The sequence below is a fragment of the Leptodactylus fuscus genome, unplaced genomic scaffold (genome assembly GCF_031893055.1).
Source record: "Leptodactylus fuscus isolate aLepFus1 unplaced genomic scaffold, aLepFus1.hap2 HAP2_SCAFFOLD_70, whole genome shotgun sequence".
NCBI lineage: Eukaryota > Metazoa > Chordata > Amphibia > Anura > Leptodactylidae > Leptodactylus > Leptodactylus fuscus.
The window spans coordinates 413607-435009 of NW_027440735.1; the positions used below are offsets into that span (position 1 = coordinate 413607).

Here is a 21403-nt window from a genome sequence, read left to right on the forward strand (position 1 = left end):
GAATATTTGATTAGCGTTATTGTCATCGGCTGTGCGGCCGCATTATGTCCACATTACCCAGCTCCTAATGTTATCAAGGTCATAAAGTATTATTATTATTGATCTTCCCCGCCTGTACAGCCGTTCCCATGATGTCATTAGCAAATGGATATCCATCAGAATCTCTAATGCTTTGCCCGGTCTGGGCGGTCTGTATATACAAGTACTTCATCTTACTGTTTCCTCAAGAAATCGAGCATGTTATACAGACCCTATAAAGAAGCTGATCTATGTACTGGTGTTTGTAGGGGAATTGTAGTGCTGGTATTTGCAGGTTGTGTCTAAGACTTTTAGTTAGGAAAATGTCCTGGCATATAGCTCCGACAGAAAGCTCTGATGTATGCCACCGTATAGGCGATCCATAGGGTCTCCTTGTAACATAAAAAAAAAAAAACCACACGGCCGTTTTGCACGTGTGGGTTATCTGTTTTCTCAGATCGCTATATAGTATATACACGAATAGTCCCATACACTTGCATTGTTATCAAAATGGCCAACACAAGTTTACTTTCCTGTGAATAAACCCTTACTTTAAGGCAAAATTTTGCACATTTTTGGCATATGTTGTCACATCTTAGGCCACGTCAATGCAAAGTCATGACCCAGCTCCTGGACCGATCAGTTATACGGAGCCACTTCCGGCCCTCCCACTTCACAATATGGGGCCATAAGCAGAAAGCTCCAGCCGTTGTCTGGTGTCCTCACTGCAGCTCAGCACTCTTGATGACATGGGAGCCGAGTTGCGGTGATGACACCCGGCTATACAGGGGTCGGAGCTTTCTGCTTTCAGCCCTGTATACACTATAAGATGGTCATCAGAATTGGCTTCATTAGCTTACTAAATCTCTCCCATACCTACACGGAGGGAACTCTCCTATGTGAAGGAACCGCAACCTACACATCGCATTTAAGAAATGGCGCCACTCTTGTACATAGGACGGGTCTGGTATTGCACCTCCCATAGACAAGTCAGTGTGATATCACAAATCAGATCTGAAGTGAATATCTTCCTCGCGCCCTTTGACCAGCAGCAGTAAATGTACAAGATGTCCTCCTACAGTTTTACAACCACCTACAACCTTTTCCTCAGATTTTCCATAGGCGTGCTACGTAACGTACTGGTGGGAGGAATGACATGTTCTGATATCCCGGCGTGGCTGCTGTGTCATTCACCTTTTGAGGCGAGACACAAGAAGATAGGATTAGCTCAGGGTTGCCATGGCAGCAGGATCGCTCCGCCATTCAGCAGCCCTTCAGGCTATCAGGACAATAATAGATTCGGCTTTGACTTTAGTCTTGTCAGCCATAATCCTGTCACTGACAACTGTCATTGTCACAGGCGTGTAAACCGGGGAATGTGTTTACCACAGCAACCTGCCTGTATATGTGCTGTATGATATATGGTATATACACTGACCAAGTGATCCTCACATCCGGTATCAGACAAAATGGTTGCTTTGGAATCGAGTGTTAGAATGGAAATGTCATCAGCTGGTACTTTGTACCACGTTTGTAACTTATTCCCTATCCCGAAGAGAGGCCATGATCATAGGGGACTGACCATTGGGACCCAATGAGCACAAGAATAGGGGCCCTACATCCACCCCATATGAGTGGACCAGTGGGTCAAGCAGGCACAGCTTTCTGATCATATTATTTTTTAGGATCTGTGCTCATCCATTTCTTAATATCTTTATAGTGACCAATTTTTCTAAGGCCTCACACACTGCACCAGGTGAGCAGACTGAGCTTCTTCCGAGGATATAAAATGCTGGTTACCCGCAGCCACCACTAGGAGTAGCTTACTGTATACGGAGTTCAATGTACAAGAGTATATAATGAGCTCCCTCTAGTGGTGGCTGCAGTCAGCCAGTGTGTTATATTTTATGTCATTTTTAAAGAGTCTTCTTTTGAGGATTAAATATTGATGATGTCTACTAGGATAGGTTATCAATATATGATTGGTGTGGGGGGGTCCAACACTTGGGACCCCCACAGATCAACTGCTCCAATACATCATCAATGTTTATGTCTCATATAAACCATTTCAAGCGAAAATCTGTAATGCTGGCCATACTTGTAAGCCCACAGCTATCTCACCCGACACCCCCCCCCCCATGCATGCTTTGCAGCCTGTGGGAGAGTCATGGCTTCCTGTTTGCTGATCCTAACAATTGTCAGGTTTAACCAACAATGATATGACATGTTTGGTGAGCATGTATGGAATTCCTCTTCATTTTCCGTCGCTATTATCCGGCAGCCAGATACCTGCTTTCTGCTGCTGATTTGGCCCAGATGAAGGGATGATTGAGCTGCGGCATCTGCGGTAAGATCGAGCAGGACACCTATTTTTTTCAGCATTATGCTGCGATTTCTGCCTCCCATTGAAAATAATGAGACACAGAATCTGAATAAATTCCCAAATCAGCGTCAAATTCCTATGTGTGAATGTCCTCTTAGGGTGACCAATTTGCACTGTATTTTACTGAAGTCAGAGCTAGATCCTGGGCTATTTTTCCACAAAAAAAGGCCACTCCATGGGTTGTGCCAAGTGCTGCATCTAAACCCATCCACTCGAATACTAACCAGACATGTATCAGCTTTCCCAACATCCACCCTTTGCCCCCAACCCTATTAACACTCTGACGGATAAGGTTATAGATACATTTATTCATATACTGTGGCAAATGTATTAAAAAAACAAAAGCTTAATTTTCAATGTAAAACAACCCCCTCTAGTGGACACATGATAATTAACAAACTAGCACACATATACTGCCATCACCCACTCATCTACTGGTATAATGCACATGTATATCTGTGCGCCCAGAGACCTTATACACTGCGGTGTAATATTCCCTATGCCGCCACATTCCTCATCAGCGGGGGCGGCTGCCGTGGGTGGTCAATGGCATGTTGTGGACTTGTAGCTTTTGTGAGACAATGCGATCCCTCCCACTTGTACAAAACGAATGTTAGATGTTATCAGGAGACTCTGGGGAAAGAAGAGAAACAGGTTAGATTAGGACATGGCAGACATTTGTTGGACACTTACTCTACTGAGGAACTTGTCTTTCTGATCTCCTGGCTCTGAATGCTGGCTATTTCTCCTGGTTTACTCCTTTGTTTTATGACTTGGAATTGGCTCTGACACTGCAGTTAGTTTTGGTGCCTGGTATGCTTATGAGACTCTCTATTGTCAAGTGGCAGGTGTCTGGCAGGAGCAGGTAAGGAAGTGTGACTCTGATCTCCAATAAGACGCTGACCGTGTCAGAGCTCAGAGTCACGCCCCCTTGCCTGCTCCTGCCTGACACCACTCACTTGACAATAGAGAGTCTAGTTAGCATATCGGGTACCAAAACTAACAGAACTAATTGCTAAAAAATGGTGGGGGAGAGAGAAAAACTTTAAACTGCTCCAGAATTAGTGGAGGGGCACATATACATCACCATGGGATGGCTCCATTTTATACAGAGCTGTACTATTATTCTATAGAGGTGCTTGAGGTCTCTGCTATCCCCCAGGGTGCCTTAGATTTCATACGGCTCTATAAGACTCTTCAGTGGTGTCCCCGCCCGCCCTATCCCCAAAGAAAGTCTTCATTACAGCTTCTCTGTGAAAATGACAGCCTACTAAACCTATATGACATTACACAGAGGCCATGTAACGCCATACTAGAGAGCGGCACAGCAGTACATGTGCGCCAAGTCATTTATTTCTAGGAAATCTACAGCATAAATAATGTGGAGCAATTTCCTGGTTCACTTGATATGACTAAGTTCCTCTACTTCCTTCAACATGTTAAAAAAAATAAAATAGTAGCCTGTTTTCGCCACTAGGTGGCCCATGTGAATCCAGCTCTATATGGCAACAGGCTGCTGAGATTTGGGGAACTGGTGCTTCTGCTGCTTTAGGCTCCATGCACATGATTCAGGCTGAAAAATCAAGTCTGTACGTCAGTGGGATTTCCTGGTCTGAAGCTAGTCAGGAGCGGGACTTCTTATATCACAGTGATCTAGAGACTCCCGGCATCAAAGATCTCTATAATGTATGAAGACCCATCTCCTGACTAGGATTAGACCAGGAAACCCAACCGATGTATGGACTAGATTTTCCAGCCCAGATTTCCCCGTGTGCATTGGGACTTATTGAAGAATATACTACAAGTCATATATATAATAGCAGATGAGACACCCGTACTGGGACACGTATATATCCCCCTGAGGGAACTTACCAGTTGCAGCTTGTGAGTGTGTTTTCTTTAGTGTAGGAAATGTGATAAAAGCATCATAAGCGAACAGGATCCCCGCCAGAAGCCCAAAAACCTGCAAACAAAATGAGTAGTTTATGGAGCATAGAGGTAAGACACATCAGGGCGGTATTATTAATACTGTCCTAAATAGCACAGATCTAGACAATACAGCTAGAAATTGCTCCAGGTTTATCACAGTGGCGCAGAATGTTTGACACATCTTATTAGACACAATAGAAACTTTTTTTTCTTACACCAATATCTTGCACCAACAGAATGGTGCACGCTTTTTGAGATGGAGGTGTAAAACACACAATAAATTTGACACATGATAAAAATCAGACCATGGTCATGTGATGGACACAGAGGTGCACGGTCCGTTACAGTCACTGCTCAGTATTCAGACACCTGTCTTGTCACGAGCCGTGCACCACTGTGCCATCACATGACCATAGTCTTTTACGTACTACAAGTAAATAAAGAAGGACAGAAGGAGATCTAGAAAAACCTGTAAGAAATTGACACTGAAAGTATATTGGATCATTGTACAAGGGTGGGTTCACATTTGGACCCAAATGGAGTCCTCATACTGATGACCTATCCACAGGATGTGATCTGTGGGTGTCCGACCGCTAAGCAGTGGACAGGGCTGCTGCGCTATTCCTATGACTTAAATAGGACCAGTGTTGCATGCGCCCCCCTGTCTATGCTGGAACAGCTGATCTATTTGGGTTCCCCACAGATCACATAGATAGGTCATCAGTATGAAAAAAATCAATTTGGGGCTGCACAACCCCTTTAATGACCATTGTTCTCATCCATCATAGGGTGAGAGAAAAAGACATTAAGTGACTGATTCAGACAGAGCCTCCTCCATCAGGTGTCAGTCTGCATTCACCCTTATGTAAAAAACAGGATGGAAGCTTTCTCCTGTCATGTTTTTACTCTTCTGACGGAAAATAAGTCCTGTATGCAAAAGACAGCGTCCGCCATGTTATATTCACTCAGATCAATGGGAATGGCACACAGACAGAGTCAGGATATGTTCACACGGCGGAAACTCTTAGCGCGGCTAGCCGCAACGGAATGCCAATGCAGTGCACTAGCATCCCGCTCCTGATTAGGCCCAAAGGAATGGGCCTAATCAGGAGGAAGTCTCGCACCGTGAATACCGCAGCTGTCTCAGCCGCGGAATCTGTGGAAAGAAAGGGCATGTCGCTTCTTTTTCCAGCTAGCAGAAAAAAATCATGGATTCCGCATCAAAATCCGCCTGCAAAAAACTCCATGTGAAATAGCCCTAAGGGTATGTTCATACAGTGTTTGACTCGGAGTTCGCCTCAAAATCCGCCTGTAAAAATGACTCCCATTCATTTCAATGGAACTCCCTCGCTTTTTTCCCGCTAGCATTTTTTTCAGCTAGCGGGAAAAAGAAGCGGCATGCCCTATCTTGCCGCGGATTCCGTGGCTCAAGACTCACTCCTGATTAGGCTCATTCATTCGGGCCTAATCAGGAGCGGGATGCTGTGACGGGTTGCCGCCCTGAGAATTCACACAGCGGAAAAGGTTTCCGCCATGTGAATGAGCCCTTATACATAATGCCGCTTTTTTTTTTTCAATGGGATTCAGTAGCAGTTTTTTCCCTCTAGCTCATTGTTTCTGTGTGAACATACCCTAAAAGGGACTGTGCCATTATGGACACTTATCCCTTATACAGAGATTGAGAGATAAGTATCCGATCGCTGGAGGCCTAATCAGAAGGTCACCATTCACAAGGAGGCCTTAGGGGGACTTTTAGTCCTGATCAATAGGGGACTGTTGATCAGACACTTATCACCTGTCTTGTGGATAAGTCTATATAATGGGATAACCCCTTTAATGTCAGTTGCTGTCATCCTATGACAAATGAGACTAACCCACATTTGTAAGGGTAATGTGAACATAGAGTGCTTCCTAAGGCCGGGTTCACACGGGGTTTGGATTTGGCTGTTTTTCTTATGGATTATGTAACCTTCATACATATAGAGTACGAGCTTATAGCAGACAGGAGGAGTTATATACTGATTTGTACAGCATGGATCCATAATATATAATAATATTAGGCAGGTAGGTTTAAAGTTATACGGGGCGCAATATGGATGAGAATATGAATAGCTCTGTCATATATGCTGCTAATATCAGACCACATCCCGTACAGGTTGTTACTTACCGATCCGGCAATACCGGCGCCATCACCACCACGGATTAGACACACTAGGGAGAGAATTATGAAAAGACCGCCACCTATGGCTGCACGTAAAAAATCCTAGAAAGGAAGCAGATTGAGGTTCAGAATATATATATATATATATATATATATATATATATATATACACAAGCACTCATCTCTGAATACATTATTACTCTGTACCCATAGATGATACCTACTAGTACATACTATCTGTACAGTGCTATGGAATACGTAGGTGCTATATAAGCAAGCAAAATAAAATGAGTAGTTTCCCAGGGCTTCCACTACTGAGGGTCATCCTCCAACCTCTAATAGTTACCTATGTCCCATGCTTCAAGGCCAAGAAGACCCAGAACACCCCATGTTCTAGTGCGTACCTCATGCACATCCATGCATTGTTTGCTTTGAGCCAAACCTGCCCATAAAACCTTTTGGGGTGTTCTACGTGGTCCAGAGACCTAATACTTTGTGACGCTCCATGTGTTTGGTTGATTTGTAGGATAATCCGCTTGCCATAACCTACAAACTGGCACTAGAGGGCGTAACAATCCTGTATATAGACTAGTTAACTATCCACAATGCCACACTTTCACATTAGTGGCTTTGGAGCGGTTTCTGTGCTCCCCCACTGTAAACACCACCCGTGCTACTTGACATGTGCCAATCCCACCCATGGCTGCTGCGGCTGAGCCCAGGCTTCCTTGCCTGCCTCCTGCAGCTCATCCACAGGTATCTTTGCTTTCCTTACTCTGTAATTGTAGCTGAATAATATTTTTGCATACTCTCTGTACAGGACCCACAGCAACCATTGCACAGATCTACAACCCCCATACTGCGCTGTCCCTCAGAATAAGACTGTCAGCCTAAGGATAGGTAGGTGCAGGGTGTGCTGATAGGGGCTGTTAAGGTGTATATAATTTGGTAGAGTAGATTTTGCAAGACTGGTGGCAGACGGGTGGCAATGTTTATAGGATTGTAGAAAATAATAGTCACCATCTGGACTCCCATCCATCAGGCAGAGTGTTGGCACATTATAAAGAGCATCACTTGTGCCGGAGGGCTGATGCATCCTTGTATGACATGGCCTGCATATTGATCTCAATAGAAATGGTGTAATGCACTATTTCCCCTGTGATTGTGATGCAGGAAAAAGAACATGTGCCCAATAGCAGGACACCATGTGATAAATTCATCTTCAGTGGAGTACCCCTTTAAACTTCACAGCTTTACTGCATGAAAGGACTGAAGACTGGCAGCTAGAACAGAGAGACCCCTCCTCTTATCCAAGCTTCACTCCTTCTTTAGAGATTTTTACATCTGAGCTAATACTGTCAGTTCCTGAATGGATGAAATAACACTTAGTCTACATTTACGGATTGTCAAAATATAGATCATGTTCTACTTTTGTCCGTTTTCATGGATCCTTCAATATAGTAAAAACGGACACCCCTCGTTTTGGACAGGATTTTCAGGATCTAGGCTTAGCCAGCAACCTATAAAAACTCCTTCCATTTCATTGCTGTTTGCTTCACTGTATGCTATAGAATACCATAGCACTATAATAGGAAACAGCTGACTGCGAGCAGAGACCACCAAGACACCTCAACATACTGCAAGGGATTAGGATGCCAGAATTCCTGCATAACTATCCCAAAACTGAAAGGTATAAGTGAAGTCAGTGTACGTCTGAGACATACTTAAGATGGCCAGACAAATCAAGTGAGTGTCAGCATAACCTGAGGAATCTGGCGGTACTGGTTGTCTATCTAACTCGTATGGGGGAGGCTTCTTGACTCTACCCCGAAGGCATATATCCAGGGAGCTAAGGACATTTGAACTGTTTGATCCATTTGTTGTCAGGGGAATAATACGCTATCAGAAGAGTTTGGCAGTGGCTTCCTCCCCTCTCCCCATGAAGGTCACATGGATGCTTGGCAGAGCCAAGTGTTCATGTGTATAGGGAGAATTGGAGAAATAACTATCAGAGATATAAGCATGTAACCGACAGCTATCTCATGTGTATTACCAGGGAACATTTACTTGGCAAACGCATTCACATTAAGCAATACCTAAGAAGCCTAAGGCTATGTGCACATGACCGTAGGGTCCGTGCACACATATGGCATCCAGGTGCCGTCCTTGCTTTCCATGCACTTAGATGAATGAGCCCAGACTGCAAAACAGACCATAACAGGACTTGTCTGGAGTTACTGCTGCTCACGGCCCATATGCTGACCCGCGAAAAGCATGTTTGTGTGCATGGGGCCTCAGGGTGCTCGTGCTTATTCATCAGCAAGAGCAAAGGATACACATAAGGTAGTCGGCCACTTTGATCTCATGTACATGGGCACCGTCAGAGGCATCTGTATAGTAGTAATAACTGCTGTGTGTGAACGCCTCAAGGGTCAAGGCTGTAAAAGTCACACATCATGCAAGCAATGCAGTAGATAAGATTATCAGATAATTCTTATCACTAGGGACATTAGAGAAAAATCTATACCATGTGATTCCAATCTCTCTAAGACTGTACATAAACTTCTACAGAAAGCATTCCATGGCCAACCCAATAATGCCTACACCCCTGCCGAGCAGCGGAAGTTACCCCCTTCTTTCATAAGGCATCTGTCTTCTACAGAGTGGATCAATACTTACAGTCCAGCCCCAGTGAATGAATGAAACCTGTTGGTCAAAGCGAGCTGCAAAGATGAAAAAGATGATGACAGCGAATATGAGTTCTGTGATCGCAACCCCAAGGTATCCAGGAGTGTTTGAGGCAGCGTAACAAATCAGGATAATAATGCAAATGGCCTGAGGAGAAAAATAAAATAGCAGAATTATGGCATGTCAGCATTGGCAGTCTAAGCAGGCTGAGGGCTTTTAATGGTTTGCATACATTATATTCTCATGGCTCAGTACAAACACCCGTGTATTATCACAAATCCATATGGGGAGGCCGTGAGCCCAGGGACAAAACTCAGGACAGGTCCTGTTCATGTCTGTTTAGTCAAGTCTCATTGAAATGAATTGAAATTGAAGTAAGAATAGCTCCGCCGTGGAGGGTTTAGACGACATACGGATATCATCCATATGCAGTGTAAGCCGATGGCTGGTCAGGTAATGGAGGGAGTGTACATCTCACCCAGACTACTCAGGTTGGTGAGATGAGAAAACTCCAGAAAGAATGTTTGTTCTCAGCAGATACTTTAGTCTGCTGAGTGTTATTTCAAAGTTCTGTTTATTGGGCTGGATTTTTTTAGGAATTGCCGGTAGGTTGGTAGTGGGACCTGTCATTCCACCCCCCTCCAGTCCACACTTTGGGGTTGTTCCAGCAGTGACTCAACTGTCAAGAGTCTCCTCATCAAGGAGGCTTAAGAAGTCAGCTCCAGCATCAGACTCTGGCAGAGAGGTCATATTTTTGGTGCTGTGTCCTGAATGATTCTACTGGCTTTTGATTTCTGCTATTCTAGGTGAGGTAACCTATTCTGTGTTTAGTTAGTGCCTAGCCGGGCAGGGATTTATTTTTGTATTGTTTCCTTTTGTTGCTGCACTATATTTTTGAGTGAAAATAAAACTCTACCTTTGTTTTGGACTAAAGAATCTGGACTTTTGTGTCTATGCCACCCCACCTAGCAAACCCAGACCCTGACAGTGGTCTGTGCCGTTTTCTCACACATTCATACATGCACACATTTGCATGCATGTAGGTTTATACTGGATGTTGCTCTATGTCCAACAGTGCCCAAGTATAAAGTGCAAATACCACTTCTTTAAGGTTGCCCAAGTAATATTCATTATATATGCTATATGGTGCTCCCACCAATAGGGCAGAATTAATACAATGTACATTGCTACATGTAGAATTACCAAACAATAGTACCATATAGAACAAAAACAAGCATGTAAAAAACAAATGACTGCTCCATATGTCAAATAACCACAAAATATATATTTGTTTCTAAATAATACTGTGCAAATATGTCTTCCTTCACAGAAAACTGTTCGTCTAATGCATGGGGCACACGGCACTTCGGCACTCCAACTGCTGTGAAATTACAACTCCCAACATGCTCCATTCACTTCCATGGGAGGTCCAAGAACAGCAGAGCAAGTAAGCATGCTGGGAGTTGTGGGTCTACAACAGCTGGTGTGCCGAAGGTTGCCAACCCCTGCTCTAGTGCCACCTTTTGGAAAGTAACTCCTTAAAGATTGGTGCTTGGCCTTCAAGAAACCTAGTGATATGACCTGGGAAACCAGAACAGCTCCTCCAAAAGGAAGAGAGACCCAGTCAGGGGAACGTTCACACTTGCGCTTGTGTCCGCCCTGTGTCATTCAGCCGGGTTTCCGTCCTAAGCGAAACTGGACAGGGGATGACTTCCCGGTGGGCAGTTTTAAAACCCATTCATTTGTATGGGTTTTAAAAGCAAAACGCCAGTGTCCACCTGCAGCTTCTCTGTGGGAAAACTTTTTTTTTTTTTGGACAGACACAAAGTCCTACATTGTCCGACTTTGTGTCCGGCCAGAAAAAAACTGTGAAGTTTCTTGGACCACCAAATAAAATTACTCTAGGGCCCACCCCCCCTAAAAAATAGACCACAGTACCCTTTGAATTTGGGTGTCTTCTTCTGGACTATTATTGTGTTAGAGCCAGGGTTCACTAGAGATTCCTCTGGTACTATGGCGGGCCTGTCCGACACTGCCATTTACCAGTTTTTCATGGATGTCTGGCATGTGAATAAGGCCTAAGCTTTAATGTCTAGTTCTCAGTCGACAGGCAACATGATCCTCCACAGACTGGGCCATCATCGTTGGTGGCCATAAGATCGGCAGGTGGCAGCTGTCTGCAAATTCCATGTCACGGAAGGAACCTGAGCGCTGCCTATACTGCATAGTAGTGAAGTAGCCCACTGACGGACCTAAAGAGGGGCCTGACAAGTACTGCATGTTGTATAGTATACGGACATCTTGAGTAGATCTACATGCAGATATGAGCGCCGCTCCGTATGATGCCAAATCTTGTCTGATGGTTTCTATGATCTAGCTTCATTCTCCTTCTGGTGATAATAAAGGCCTGACTGTAGAATGAAGAATCCTTCATTCTTGGAGGAATCTTAGCTGCCGCCTACATAGTCTTCAGCCCTCTTCTGTGTAGCAAATTCATTTTCAGTCTCTAGGGTTTCAGCCTGGAAAACTCTACAAATCCTCTCTAGTAAATATATTTATTAACAAGTGATTTTGCTCTCGGTTCTTATTGTTCATGTACACGACATAAATATACACAATAATATCCTACATACACAAGAAAAAGGACTCTTGTGCATAACAATGAAAAATGTGGCCGATATTTTTGCAGCATCCGTCATATCTCTGTTTTAACAGCACATTGAATACAATGTGTCCATTCACGTCTGTATTTCGTCAAAAAAACTGCCATGCTCCATCTTTGGCCATTTTGACAGTCAAACGGACTCAATGTAAGTTTATTAGACCCATTTTTGTCATCCGTTACAAGTCTGTTAAAAAAGAATCAAGGAAATTCATCCATCTCTGATGCAAAACTAATGACACTCGTCCATCAAAAAGAGAACGGAACTGATGCTAAATAACCATCGAAAACAGACATCAATATCTGTTTTTAATGGACGTTAGATCCGTGTGCAAGAGCCCTTAATCGTTTATGAGCACCAATATTCTGTCTATTGCACTCAGAATTTTGTGGAAGCTGAGATATAGGGAGCTGTTTGATGGCGTACTCTTGCTATAGCTTACCTCTTAGAGACATGGAGAAAACAAGCTTGGTTTCTTTCTCTAAACAGCAAAATGGAGTCAAAAATAGATATTTTACTCAGTAGAGTTCCTATTTTTTAGACAGAGACATGAATCACCAGTGACTGCTTTGTTCCTTCCATTCCTCAGGAAGATATAAGAACAGATATAGCATCGCTTGTGTATTAGGACCTATGGGAGAAATATGCAAATCTGTCTCCTCACACCTAATAGGTGGTCTCTCCTTAAGGAGTGACATTATCCCCATAATCTGGTCTCTCAGCCTCTCACTTCTACCAAGTCAGTTCTTTCTACACTGTGCTGACGAGGTCCAACCAGACCGAAACAGCCGTCCGTAGCTGAGAAACTGACTTGGTAAAAATCCCACATTATGCAGAAAGTCTGCATGCTGTTCAGGGTGCTTCCTATAGAGAGCAGCATAACAGAGGCACTGTCTCCCTATTTACATCTTGGGAGACAGATTTGCATATTCCTCTCATGATCCCTTACAGTGGAGTGACAATGGCTGTATAAGTCTCCACACACCTAATAGGTGGTCTCTCCTTAAAGAGTGACATTATCCCCATATTAGGACCTAGTCAAACAGCTTCCCATATCTCAGCTTCTACAACCCTTTTGCATGCAAGAGGAAAAGTAAAATAGGTAGTTGCGCATCTCAGCAGTACCAACTGACCAGTGTATGGGGTGTCCTTACTTTTTCTCCTACACTAGATGTTGTGGGAAAGTAGCATTAGGATATTAGAATTTTACATGCCCGATGCTTTTGTACTCAGTGAAGATGAGCTGTCTGGGATCAGCTTTTGCCACATGCAGAATACATAAACGCTCGGCCAAGCTGTCGTAAGAGCATTTGGATATAACAGATGGGGACCCCTATTCGAGACCACTATGAGCAGCTGATCTTGCTTTGGCAGACCGGTACCTGTAGTGATCCGTACAGGGAAAATGAGCAACCTATGGCAGATTCCTCTTAAAAATTCCGGTCTCAGGAGTTGAACCTGTGACTCTCGTATTGCCTGTAATGACCCCATAATTGCAGTGACTTTTAATGCGTTGTTGGACTGGCCCATAAGAGGATCGATCCTTCATTGGCCCAGGCTCTAACTCAATAATGGTTCAGCAGAATTACATTTGAAGGATACCATGGTCTATTTCCCAGGGGTGGGACCACAGAATCCTTCCATCAGAGTATAATTAGTGAAGACCCAGGGAAGGTGAGCAAGCATAAAAGACAGTCTTGGGCTCTGGCGCTGGTACTGGTCCTCTCCAGGCCTCCAGAATGACGTCAGGAACCACTTACGTGTGTTACGCAAGTCATGATGTTTGCGTCTTTACGTCACGTCAGCCACCTGACTTCATTCAGGAAAACACAAGACTAGAGCTCAGGAGAGGTGGGTAACTGTTTTTTTTTAATGTTTCTTTTCACCTCCCACGGGTCTCCACTAAGGAGAAGAGACCCCAGAGTATAATAATAGCAGTTTCGGACTGAACGTAACAGCAGAATAGCTCACGAACACTGTAATAACCGAACCGAAATGACCAACATGTACAAAATCACGGTTATTCGGATTGGTTTCTGTTATGTTTCGATCAATTGCCCTGCCCTACTTTCAGAGTATGCTCACATGTCGGAATTGTTTTCAATGGGAGGCAGTGACAAAAGCTTACTTTTCAGTCCGATAGCAATCTTAAATTTGTTGGGACTTTATACCTATCCTATTCTTGGGGATCTGACACCTGGGATCCCACGGATCAGCTGTTTGAGCAGCACTTCCGCAGGCCATGTCAAGAATAAGTAATCAATTATAAATCTGGAAAATCTCTTTAAGGCAGGGCCTATCGTAGCTAAAATGCAGATGCAAAACCGTGGCGTTTTACAGTACCTGCAAAGTGGATGGGATTCTGGATAATTCCATCCATACATTGCAGGAAAAAATCTGCTGCGGAAATGCTGTGATATCAAAAACCCAAGTGTTTTAGTAAATCGCAGCATGTCAATTATACCTACGGAAACGTTGGCTTATTCTATATAGGTATAATAGAAGCAAAAAGTCCGCAAAGGAAGACTTTCTGGGAAAAGTGCTGCGGGAAGAACCACAATGGGCACCTGCTTTGGTGACATCCATGTGCGCTAATAGGGCATAGGAAGAAAGTTGGCTATACCCCAACACAAGAATTGAAAATAGGTGAATAACTGAAATACATGGATCCTATATGGATATCATAGTCACTGTGCTGACAGAACATGCGTCTAATGCAACCCACGTGCTATATACAAAAAGTGCAACAAAGTAAAGTTTGCTGACTACAAAATGAGTAAATCTGCCTATAAGGACAGGGGGGGGGGCTTAGATAATGGAAAGCCCTAGCGGTGTGCACTGCGAGCTTACACGTGTGTTAGTGCTCGTGAGGCCTGGGTGTGTCAGGAAACTTCTTCCCTACGTGTATATTACTCATTCCTTCCCTAGAAGAAGCGACAGCGAGCACTATGGATGGCAATCTCTGCAGAAGTTAAGGGGCTGTGGTTACTTAAGATTGTAAAATATTAAACACCAAGCATGAGTCAGGCAGCTGGGAATATGTCTGACAGGATGTCGTAAGACAGCGCCTATAGAAGTAGCTATAAAGGGGGGGTCTAGAGAGTATTATAGTAAAGAATGCATGTAGTATGGATACAGAGTGATAATCTCGGGGGCTGCAGGAGTAGGTGACAGTTACAGGACATTTGCACGACTACAAGTATGTATATAGGTTTCTACTGTAGCTATACAGCTGTCTGAATAGATATGGCCAAGTAATTTCATCACATGGACTGCAACAGTCCCCAAATCAGTGTTTACAGGGGTTGCCCCATAATGAACACTTATTACCTATCCACAAGTAATAAAAGTCTGATCGCCAGGGATCACCACTGATCACTAGACCGGGCATCCCATGCATCCTGCCGCGCCATTCAGGGTGCGGTCACGCAACCCAAAAAGACCCTAGCTGCAGGGGGTGCAGAGATAGCAATTGCTACTCAGCCCTGGAGCCATATGGGCTTCAAAGGTCTCTCTATAATATGAGAAGACACCAGTATTTTATATAGCACATGATAAATGGAGTCCCATAAAAATTTTTGCATTGGGGCCCAGAAGCTTCAAGTTAGAGCTCTGCCCTCCAGAAACCACATGCGGCTGAATCCTCAATGGCAGGACAGATTGAGGGTAACACCTTTGTCAGACATGCTCGACCGCCATTCCACTTTACAATGACGGCCGTAAATGACGGCCGTAAATGACGGCCGTCTTTTCCTATAGAACTCTATGTAAACGTTTTATGACGGCCGTAAAAGACACACAAATTACACACAAATGACGCCTGGCGTTACTCTGTGTGAATGCAGCCTTACTCTATTAAAACTGTTTTGCTGTAAGAGGTAATGAGGTGCTTGGGACCCCCATTCTACTAATCAGTGGGGGTGGGATCCCCACAATGAGACAATATATCACCTAATCTGTGGTGCATTGAAATGGTGCAATATCAGGAATAAAGCACACGTGGCCGCCATTTTTCCAAGTGAAACATGTCATATACACCTGGCCATACTAAGGTTCTGAGTTGTACAAGGCCATAAAACAGCAGCCATATACATCTGTGGGGCCATACTGTGTCTTCATACCCTGTGTGTCAAATACCATTGTACATCGCTTTGAGGAGAGATAGTTCAACAATATGTTACCATATAGAGGCACCATACAGCTTGTACTATGGCGTTATAGGGACCTAGCTCTGCCATATGCATGAAGGTTTATGTTCTTTCCTTCATGCAAAACATATTAAAATATATAGTACCCCTTTAATTTCACAAATGTTCAACTCATTTACGGCTGCTGCAAAACCATTACATAGTGCTTTCCGCCACAGTTTGCTTTTCTACATTTGGTCTATTGTTTCAATTGACTGTCATTTAAAAGGGTATTCCAGTCATCACAAATTATCCCTTATCTATTGTATAGGGTATAACTGCTAAATCAGGGGGGGAATCTGACTGCTGGGACCCCTACCGATCACAAGAACAGAGGTCATGAGTCTGCCAGCTGTACACTGCCGCTCCTTCCATCTGTATGGAACTGGAGAAGGCACGTTCAGCACTCCGACATTGCCCAAAGTCCCCCAAAAAATTGAATAAAGCGACAAACACAGGTGTGGCCACAGCTCTGTTCCAACTGGGGGACTTAGTCCAATTCCTGAGCTTGTTTGGGATCCCAGCAGTCGGACCTCTTACCAGTGTACTGTCCTGATGGAACGTCCCTTATATTACTATGAATGAGTCATAGGATACGGTTTTACAAATGACTATATACTGTATGTGAATTTTCCTCTAGTAATTCGGTCTCTAATGTCTCATAGACCACGTATTTTGTACACGATTTTGCATTTCCAGGAATATTTATTAGATACCATGCTTCTTTGAAGTTAGTCTGTTTGTGTAAGGATTACGTTGCTACACGTTTCATAGATTATATCACGGCAATGACATATCAGTGATAAGACATGGATCTATTCCAGTATTTTCAACGCTTGCAAATAAAACATGACTTCTGGGACCTCAAACATAGCTCTGCTATCCTGATATGTCCTTGTCTTGTATCCTGGTATAATCTGCAGCTACGTCTAGTATGGACTAGGTACCGTAAGTCACTACCTTCATAGGATATGTAGCAAGGTATGCCCAGTATCTGGACTTTCACCACCCTGTCTCTCTGGCCAGGGCACCCGCTGGCTGCAATACGTAAACGTGCTGATGGTTTCAGTTAGGGCCCATACACAAGACCATAAATATGGTCTCCGTGCAATGCTTTATTATGGATCTGTAATAATGGATAGCATACATGACATAGTAACATAGTAGATGAGGCTAGATCGAGACACAGGGCCATCAAGTCCAAAATATAACCCTACAGTGTTGATCCAGAGGGAGACAAAAAAATAAACCCATGGGGTTTAATTGTGTGTGGGCCTCCAACTTTTGCCAGTCCTCAAACTGCAGTCGGATTTCATCTGCTGAATCTCTACTGAGCTAAGCATGCATGTGTATGAGGGATTGGGTGAAATAGCTATTGGTTGACAACGCCAACTACAATCAAGGCACAAGGTCAATCTGCTGAGCCAAGCATGCATGTGTATGAGGGGCTGGGTGAGATAGCTGTTGGATGACCAAGCATTCGGCTCTGTTTACATCTGTTGTGGATGTCTGTTACTCTATGCAATGGTATAATCACACATATGAGATTTCTAGCAGAAGTCTCTTGAAAAATGCCATCCACTTTGAAAGTACTGTAAACCACTGTGATTTTTCCCGCGGCGTTTCTGCCACAGCCAAATCGCAGTGTTTCCGGCCCGTGGGACCCCAGCCTAAGGCTAAGGCCCCACATTGCGGAAACACTGCATTTTTGTTGCAGATTTTACCGCGTTTTTTTGAGCCAAACCTAGGAAAGGCTACAAAAGTACTGGGAAATATAGAGGAAGATCTTATACTTCTCCCTTCTACCCAATTTACTCCTGGCTTTAGCTAAAAAAAAAAAAACACAACAAAATTTGCAAGAAAAAAAGCTGCGTTTCCGCAACATGGGGCCTTAGCCTTATATTTCCATATATTTCCCATTCCTTTTGTAGCCATTCTTGGCTTTGGCTCAAAAACTGCTACAAAATCTGCAAGAAAAAAAGCTGTGTTTCCGCAATGTGTGGCCTAAGGCCGGGGCCAGAAAAGCTGCAATTTGGTAGCGGCGGAAACGCCACGGGAAAAATTGCCACGTTTTACAGTACTTGCAAAGTGGATGGGATTCATGCGAATCCCATGCCCACTTTGTGGAAAAAAATTGCAGCGCGGACATGCTGCGATTTCCAGAACCATCGCAGCATGTCAATTATATCTACAGAAACGCCGGCGGCTTTCCCATAGATATAATTGTATAATTGAGAAAAACTCAGTGAACTTTCTGTTCAAAGCGCTGTGGGAAGAACCGCAATGTGTTCATGCTGCGGCTATTCCCGCAGTGCTTTAGCACGGTGGTTCCGGCCTATGGGGCCCTAAGCCTTAGGGTCCATTCACACTGAGTTTTTTGGCGAGGATTTTGGCGCTGAATCCGTGTCAGAATCCACGTGGAAAAAAGCCTCCCCATAGAGTTCGGGTTCTGCTAGCTTTTTTTTTCCACTGGCAGAAAAAAAGGTTCCTTCGGGTCCATTCACACAGAGTTTTTTGGTGAGGATTTTGGGGAGGAAAAAATCCGCTTCAGGAATTAGGAAATTTGCCAATTCGACGTGTATTTTTTCCAATTACACGTGTATTTTCCGCCTCCCATTGACTGCGTTGGTTTTTGCAGGCAGAATCCGCCTGAAGGAAGTTCTTTTTTTCCAGTAGCAGAAAAAATCCGCTAGCAGAACCCATACAACTCTATGGGGAGGTTTTTTTTTCTACGTGGATTCTGACACAGATTCAGCGCTAAAATGCTCGCCAAAAAACTCCATGTGAATGGACCCTTCAGGCGTATACTGTCTACAAAAACCAACACAGTCAATGGGAGGCGGAAAATCCACGTGGAATTGGCAAAAATCACGTGGAAAAACCGCTAGCAGTGTTTTCAAGGTCCGTACACTGTGCTGGAGGAAAAAAACATTTACTAATTCCTGAAGCGGATTTTTTCCTCGCCAAAAAAACTCCATGTGAATGGACCCTTAGCCTAAGGACCCGTGCACACGGAGTTAACGCGAGCGCTTTTTAGCATAATACACGTGCATAGAATACACGTGTAAAAATAACGCTCCCATTGACTTCAATGAAATTTTTCACACGTGTAAAAAACATGTTAAAATACACGTCGCGGTTTTTGGCGCGGTTTTTTACACGCCAATGGGAAGTCAATGGGAGTGTTATCTTTACACGTGTATTCTATACACGTGTATTATGCTAAAATGCGCTCGCGTTAACTCCGTATGCACGGGCCCTAACTGTGTTTTTCAGACATGTCCATGCAGATTTTGTCATGTGGGTTTTCAAGATAGTTTTTAAAAAAAATCTGCACTAGGAAAAAAAGAAATACAATCCACACCATAGATCAATTTCCACAAGAAAAAATGCATCCTGCACATAAGAAATAGAATTTCTCATTGATTTTAATGTTATTGGATTACGGTGTGTATTGAACCACGTGCAGAAAGTCTGCATGTAATCCTGATCGTGTGCGTGAACCTCCATACAGTTTCTGCAAGATCCCTTCAGATGAATGAGGACAACTTTCTGCAACAAATCTGCCGTGTGTGAATATACCCCAATACTACAGGGAAAATAAGGATGCCTGCACAATTACGGAAAGTAATAAAACCTTAAATCCTGACGCGCCCATCACCACTGTATTCCCTGTAAGGGTCAGAATACAAGTACAAGTCACATCCAGCAGAGATCCTGCTGTTGACTTTGGCTGTAACGGTGGAAACTGCAGAAATATTTTCCTTTCCTCCTCAATAACACCTGAGCAGTGTGAACAAGCCTTTATTTTTCTCATAGAAGATAGAAGGATTACTGTATGTTTATTTTCCTACACAACGGGAAACCTTCTAGTGTTAACAGCATAGCTAGGCTTTCGGTTGTTACCCTGTATATACTATAAATACCCTGCTTAGGGCAGAGAAGCACCCTGGAGCCTATTACAATAATTGTAATTGTGCATGTTCCACCCTGTATATTAACACCCTGCTCAGGACAGAGACCCCCACCCCTCTTCCCTTCCTAGGACTCAGGATGCGCAGTAGAATAGAAGTAAATGTGCATGTCCCACCCTGTCCATAAATACCCTGCTCGGGGTATAGAGGCAGTCCTCCTGGCACCCAGAATGCCCAGTACAATAGTTGTAAATGGGCATGGGCCACCCTATATATAAATACCCTGCAGAAGGGCAAACCCCTCCGCTGACACCTAGGATGCCCAGTACAACAGTTGTAAGTGTGCTTCAGTTTATGCCACTGTACACACTACATACTTGCATGGCATGACCTAGCAGTTGATAAATGACACAGCCCTGCCCATGTCTACCCCCTGGCACCCATACCAGATCTCATTCAGAAGTCTTCTACCCCTGGTGATGCAACAACACATGGTCATAAAAAGCAAAGGGTGAGGGTGGGAGAGGATGAGGAGGGGAGAGGAGGAAGTCAAAACTGAGGGTAGAGAGGTAAGGGGGATAGAAAGTGGGTGAGAGCATAGACAAACTGAAGAGGGCAAGAAGTAGAAAAGAATGTGAGAGGGAAAATGGCAGAGAGAAGAGAGTGCCATGCCATGGGGAGAGCTGGGCACTGCCACTTACTATCTCTGCTGCTAGGATGGCTCCCTTCCTGCTCCGTATATAGGCTTTGGCCAGGGTCATGCAGCTGGCACTCTGCTCGGGTCCTGAGTCCGACATGCTGGCACACGGGGGCACGGATGGAGCTGGCCAGGCGCTGTGGGGAGCTGTCACTGGGCGGGCAGCGGGCACTCCCAGGGGCTGGCAGGGGTGTGTGCAGGCGGCTCACACTGCCGTGTATGGGGAGGAGAGGCCGGGGCTGAGCGCAGGAATGCTCGCCGCTTGTTGTCGGAAGTTCTCAGGAGCAACAAGTTGCGACAATGTAAACTCTGGGATGTCCTTACTGGAGGGAGGCCGGGAGGAAGGGGTTAATTGGCAGGGAAGGGGTTACAGGAGGAGGAGGATGCACATACAGGAGCGGTCTGGTGTGGAAGAGGTTAACCAGCAGCGCCACGACACTGGCACAGAAGGGGGCATGTAGCAGTGCAAATGGGGGAGGCAAGGGTGAGAATAAAAGAGGTATGCACCTAGAGGAGGAAGCCTGGAAGGGGTTAATTAGCCATGCCATATGTAGGATATAACACTGCATGGAAAGGGTTAAGTAGTAATGTGCAGACTGGAGAGAGCATGGAAGGAGTTAATGAGTTCTGCCCTTACAGTATAAGCCAATACAGTATAGGGCCCTTATAGACAAAGGGGTATGAAGCAAATGACAGAGTGGAGGAAGCATGGAAGGAGTTGATTGGTTATGCCCACACAGTATGAGACACTGGCACAGGTGGG

General features: G+C 44.4%; 1 protein-coding gene across 1 annotated transcript; it reads right to left on the reverse strand.

The window, feature by feature from the left end:
- Positions 1-2689: 2689 nt before the first annotated feature.
- Positions 2690-20847, reverse strand: LOC142188724 (proteolipid protein 2-like). Its single transcript, XM_075261962.1, has 5 exons — positions 20645-20847; positions 9171-9326; positions 6498-6593; positions 4274-4364; positions 2690-3034 (listed from the first exon to the last, which is right to left on the reverse strand). The coding sequence occupies exons 1-5, from the start codon at positions 20738-20740 to the stop codon at positions 3015-3017; spliced, it is 459 nt and encodes a 152-aa protein (XP_075118063.1). The 5' UTR covers positions 20741-20847; the 3' UTR covers positions 2690-3014.
- Positions 20848-21403: the final 556 nt, after the last annotated feature.

Coding starts and splice junctions, on each gene's coding strand:
- LOC142188724 (XM_075261962.1), bottom strand. CDS start 20,740: ATGTCGGACTCAGGACCCGAGCAGAGTGCCAGCTGCATGACCCTGGCC. Junction 4,365..6,497: donor GCGCCGGTATTGCCGGATCG/GTAAGTAACAAC, acceptor TTTTGTTTGCAG/GTTTTTGGGCTTCTGGCGGG. Junction 3,035..4,273: donor ACACTCACAAGCTGCAACTG/GTAAGTTCCCTC, acceptor TTCTTTCCCCAG/AGTCTCCTGATAACATCTAA.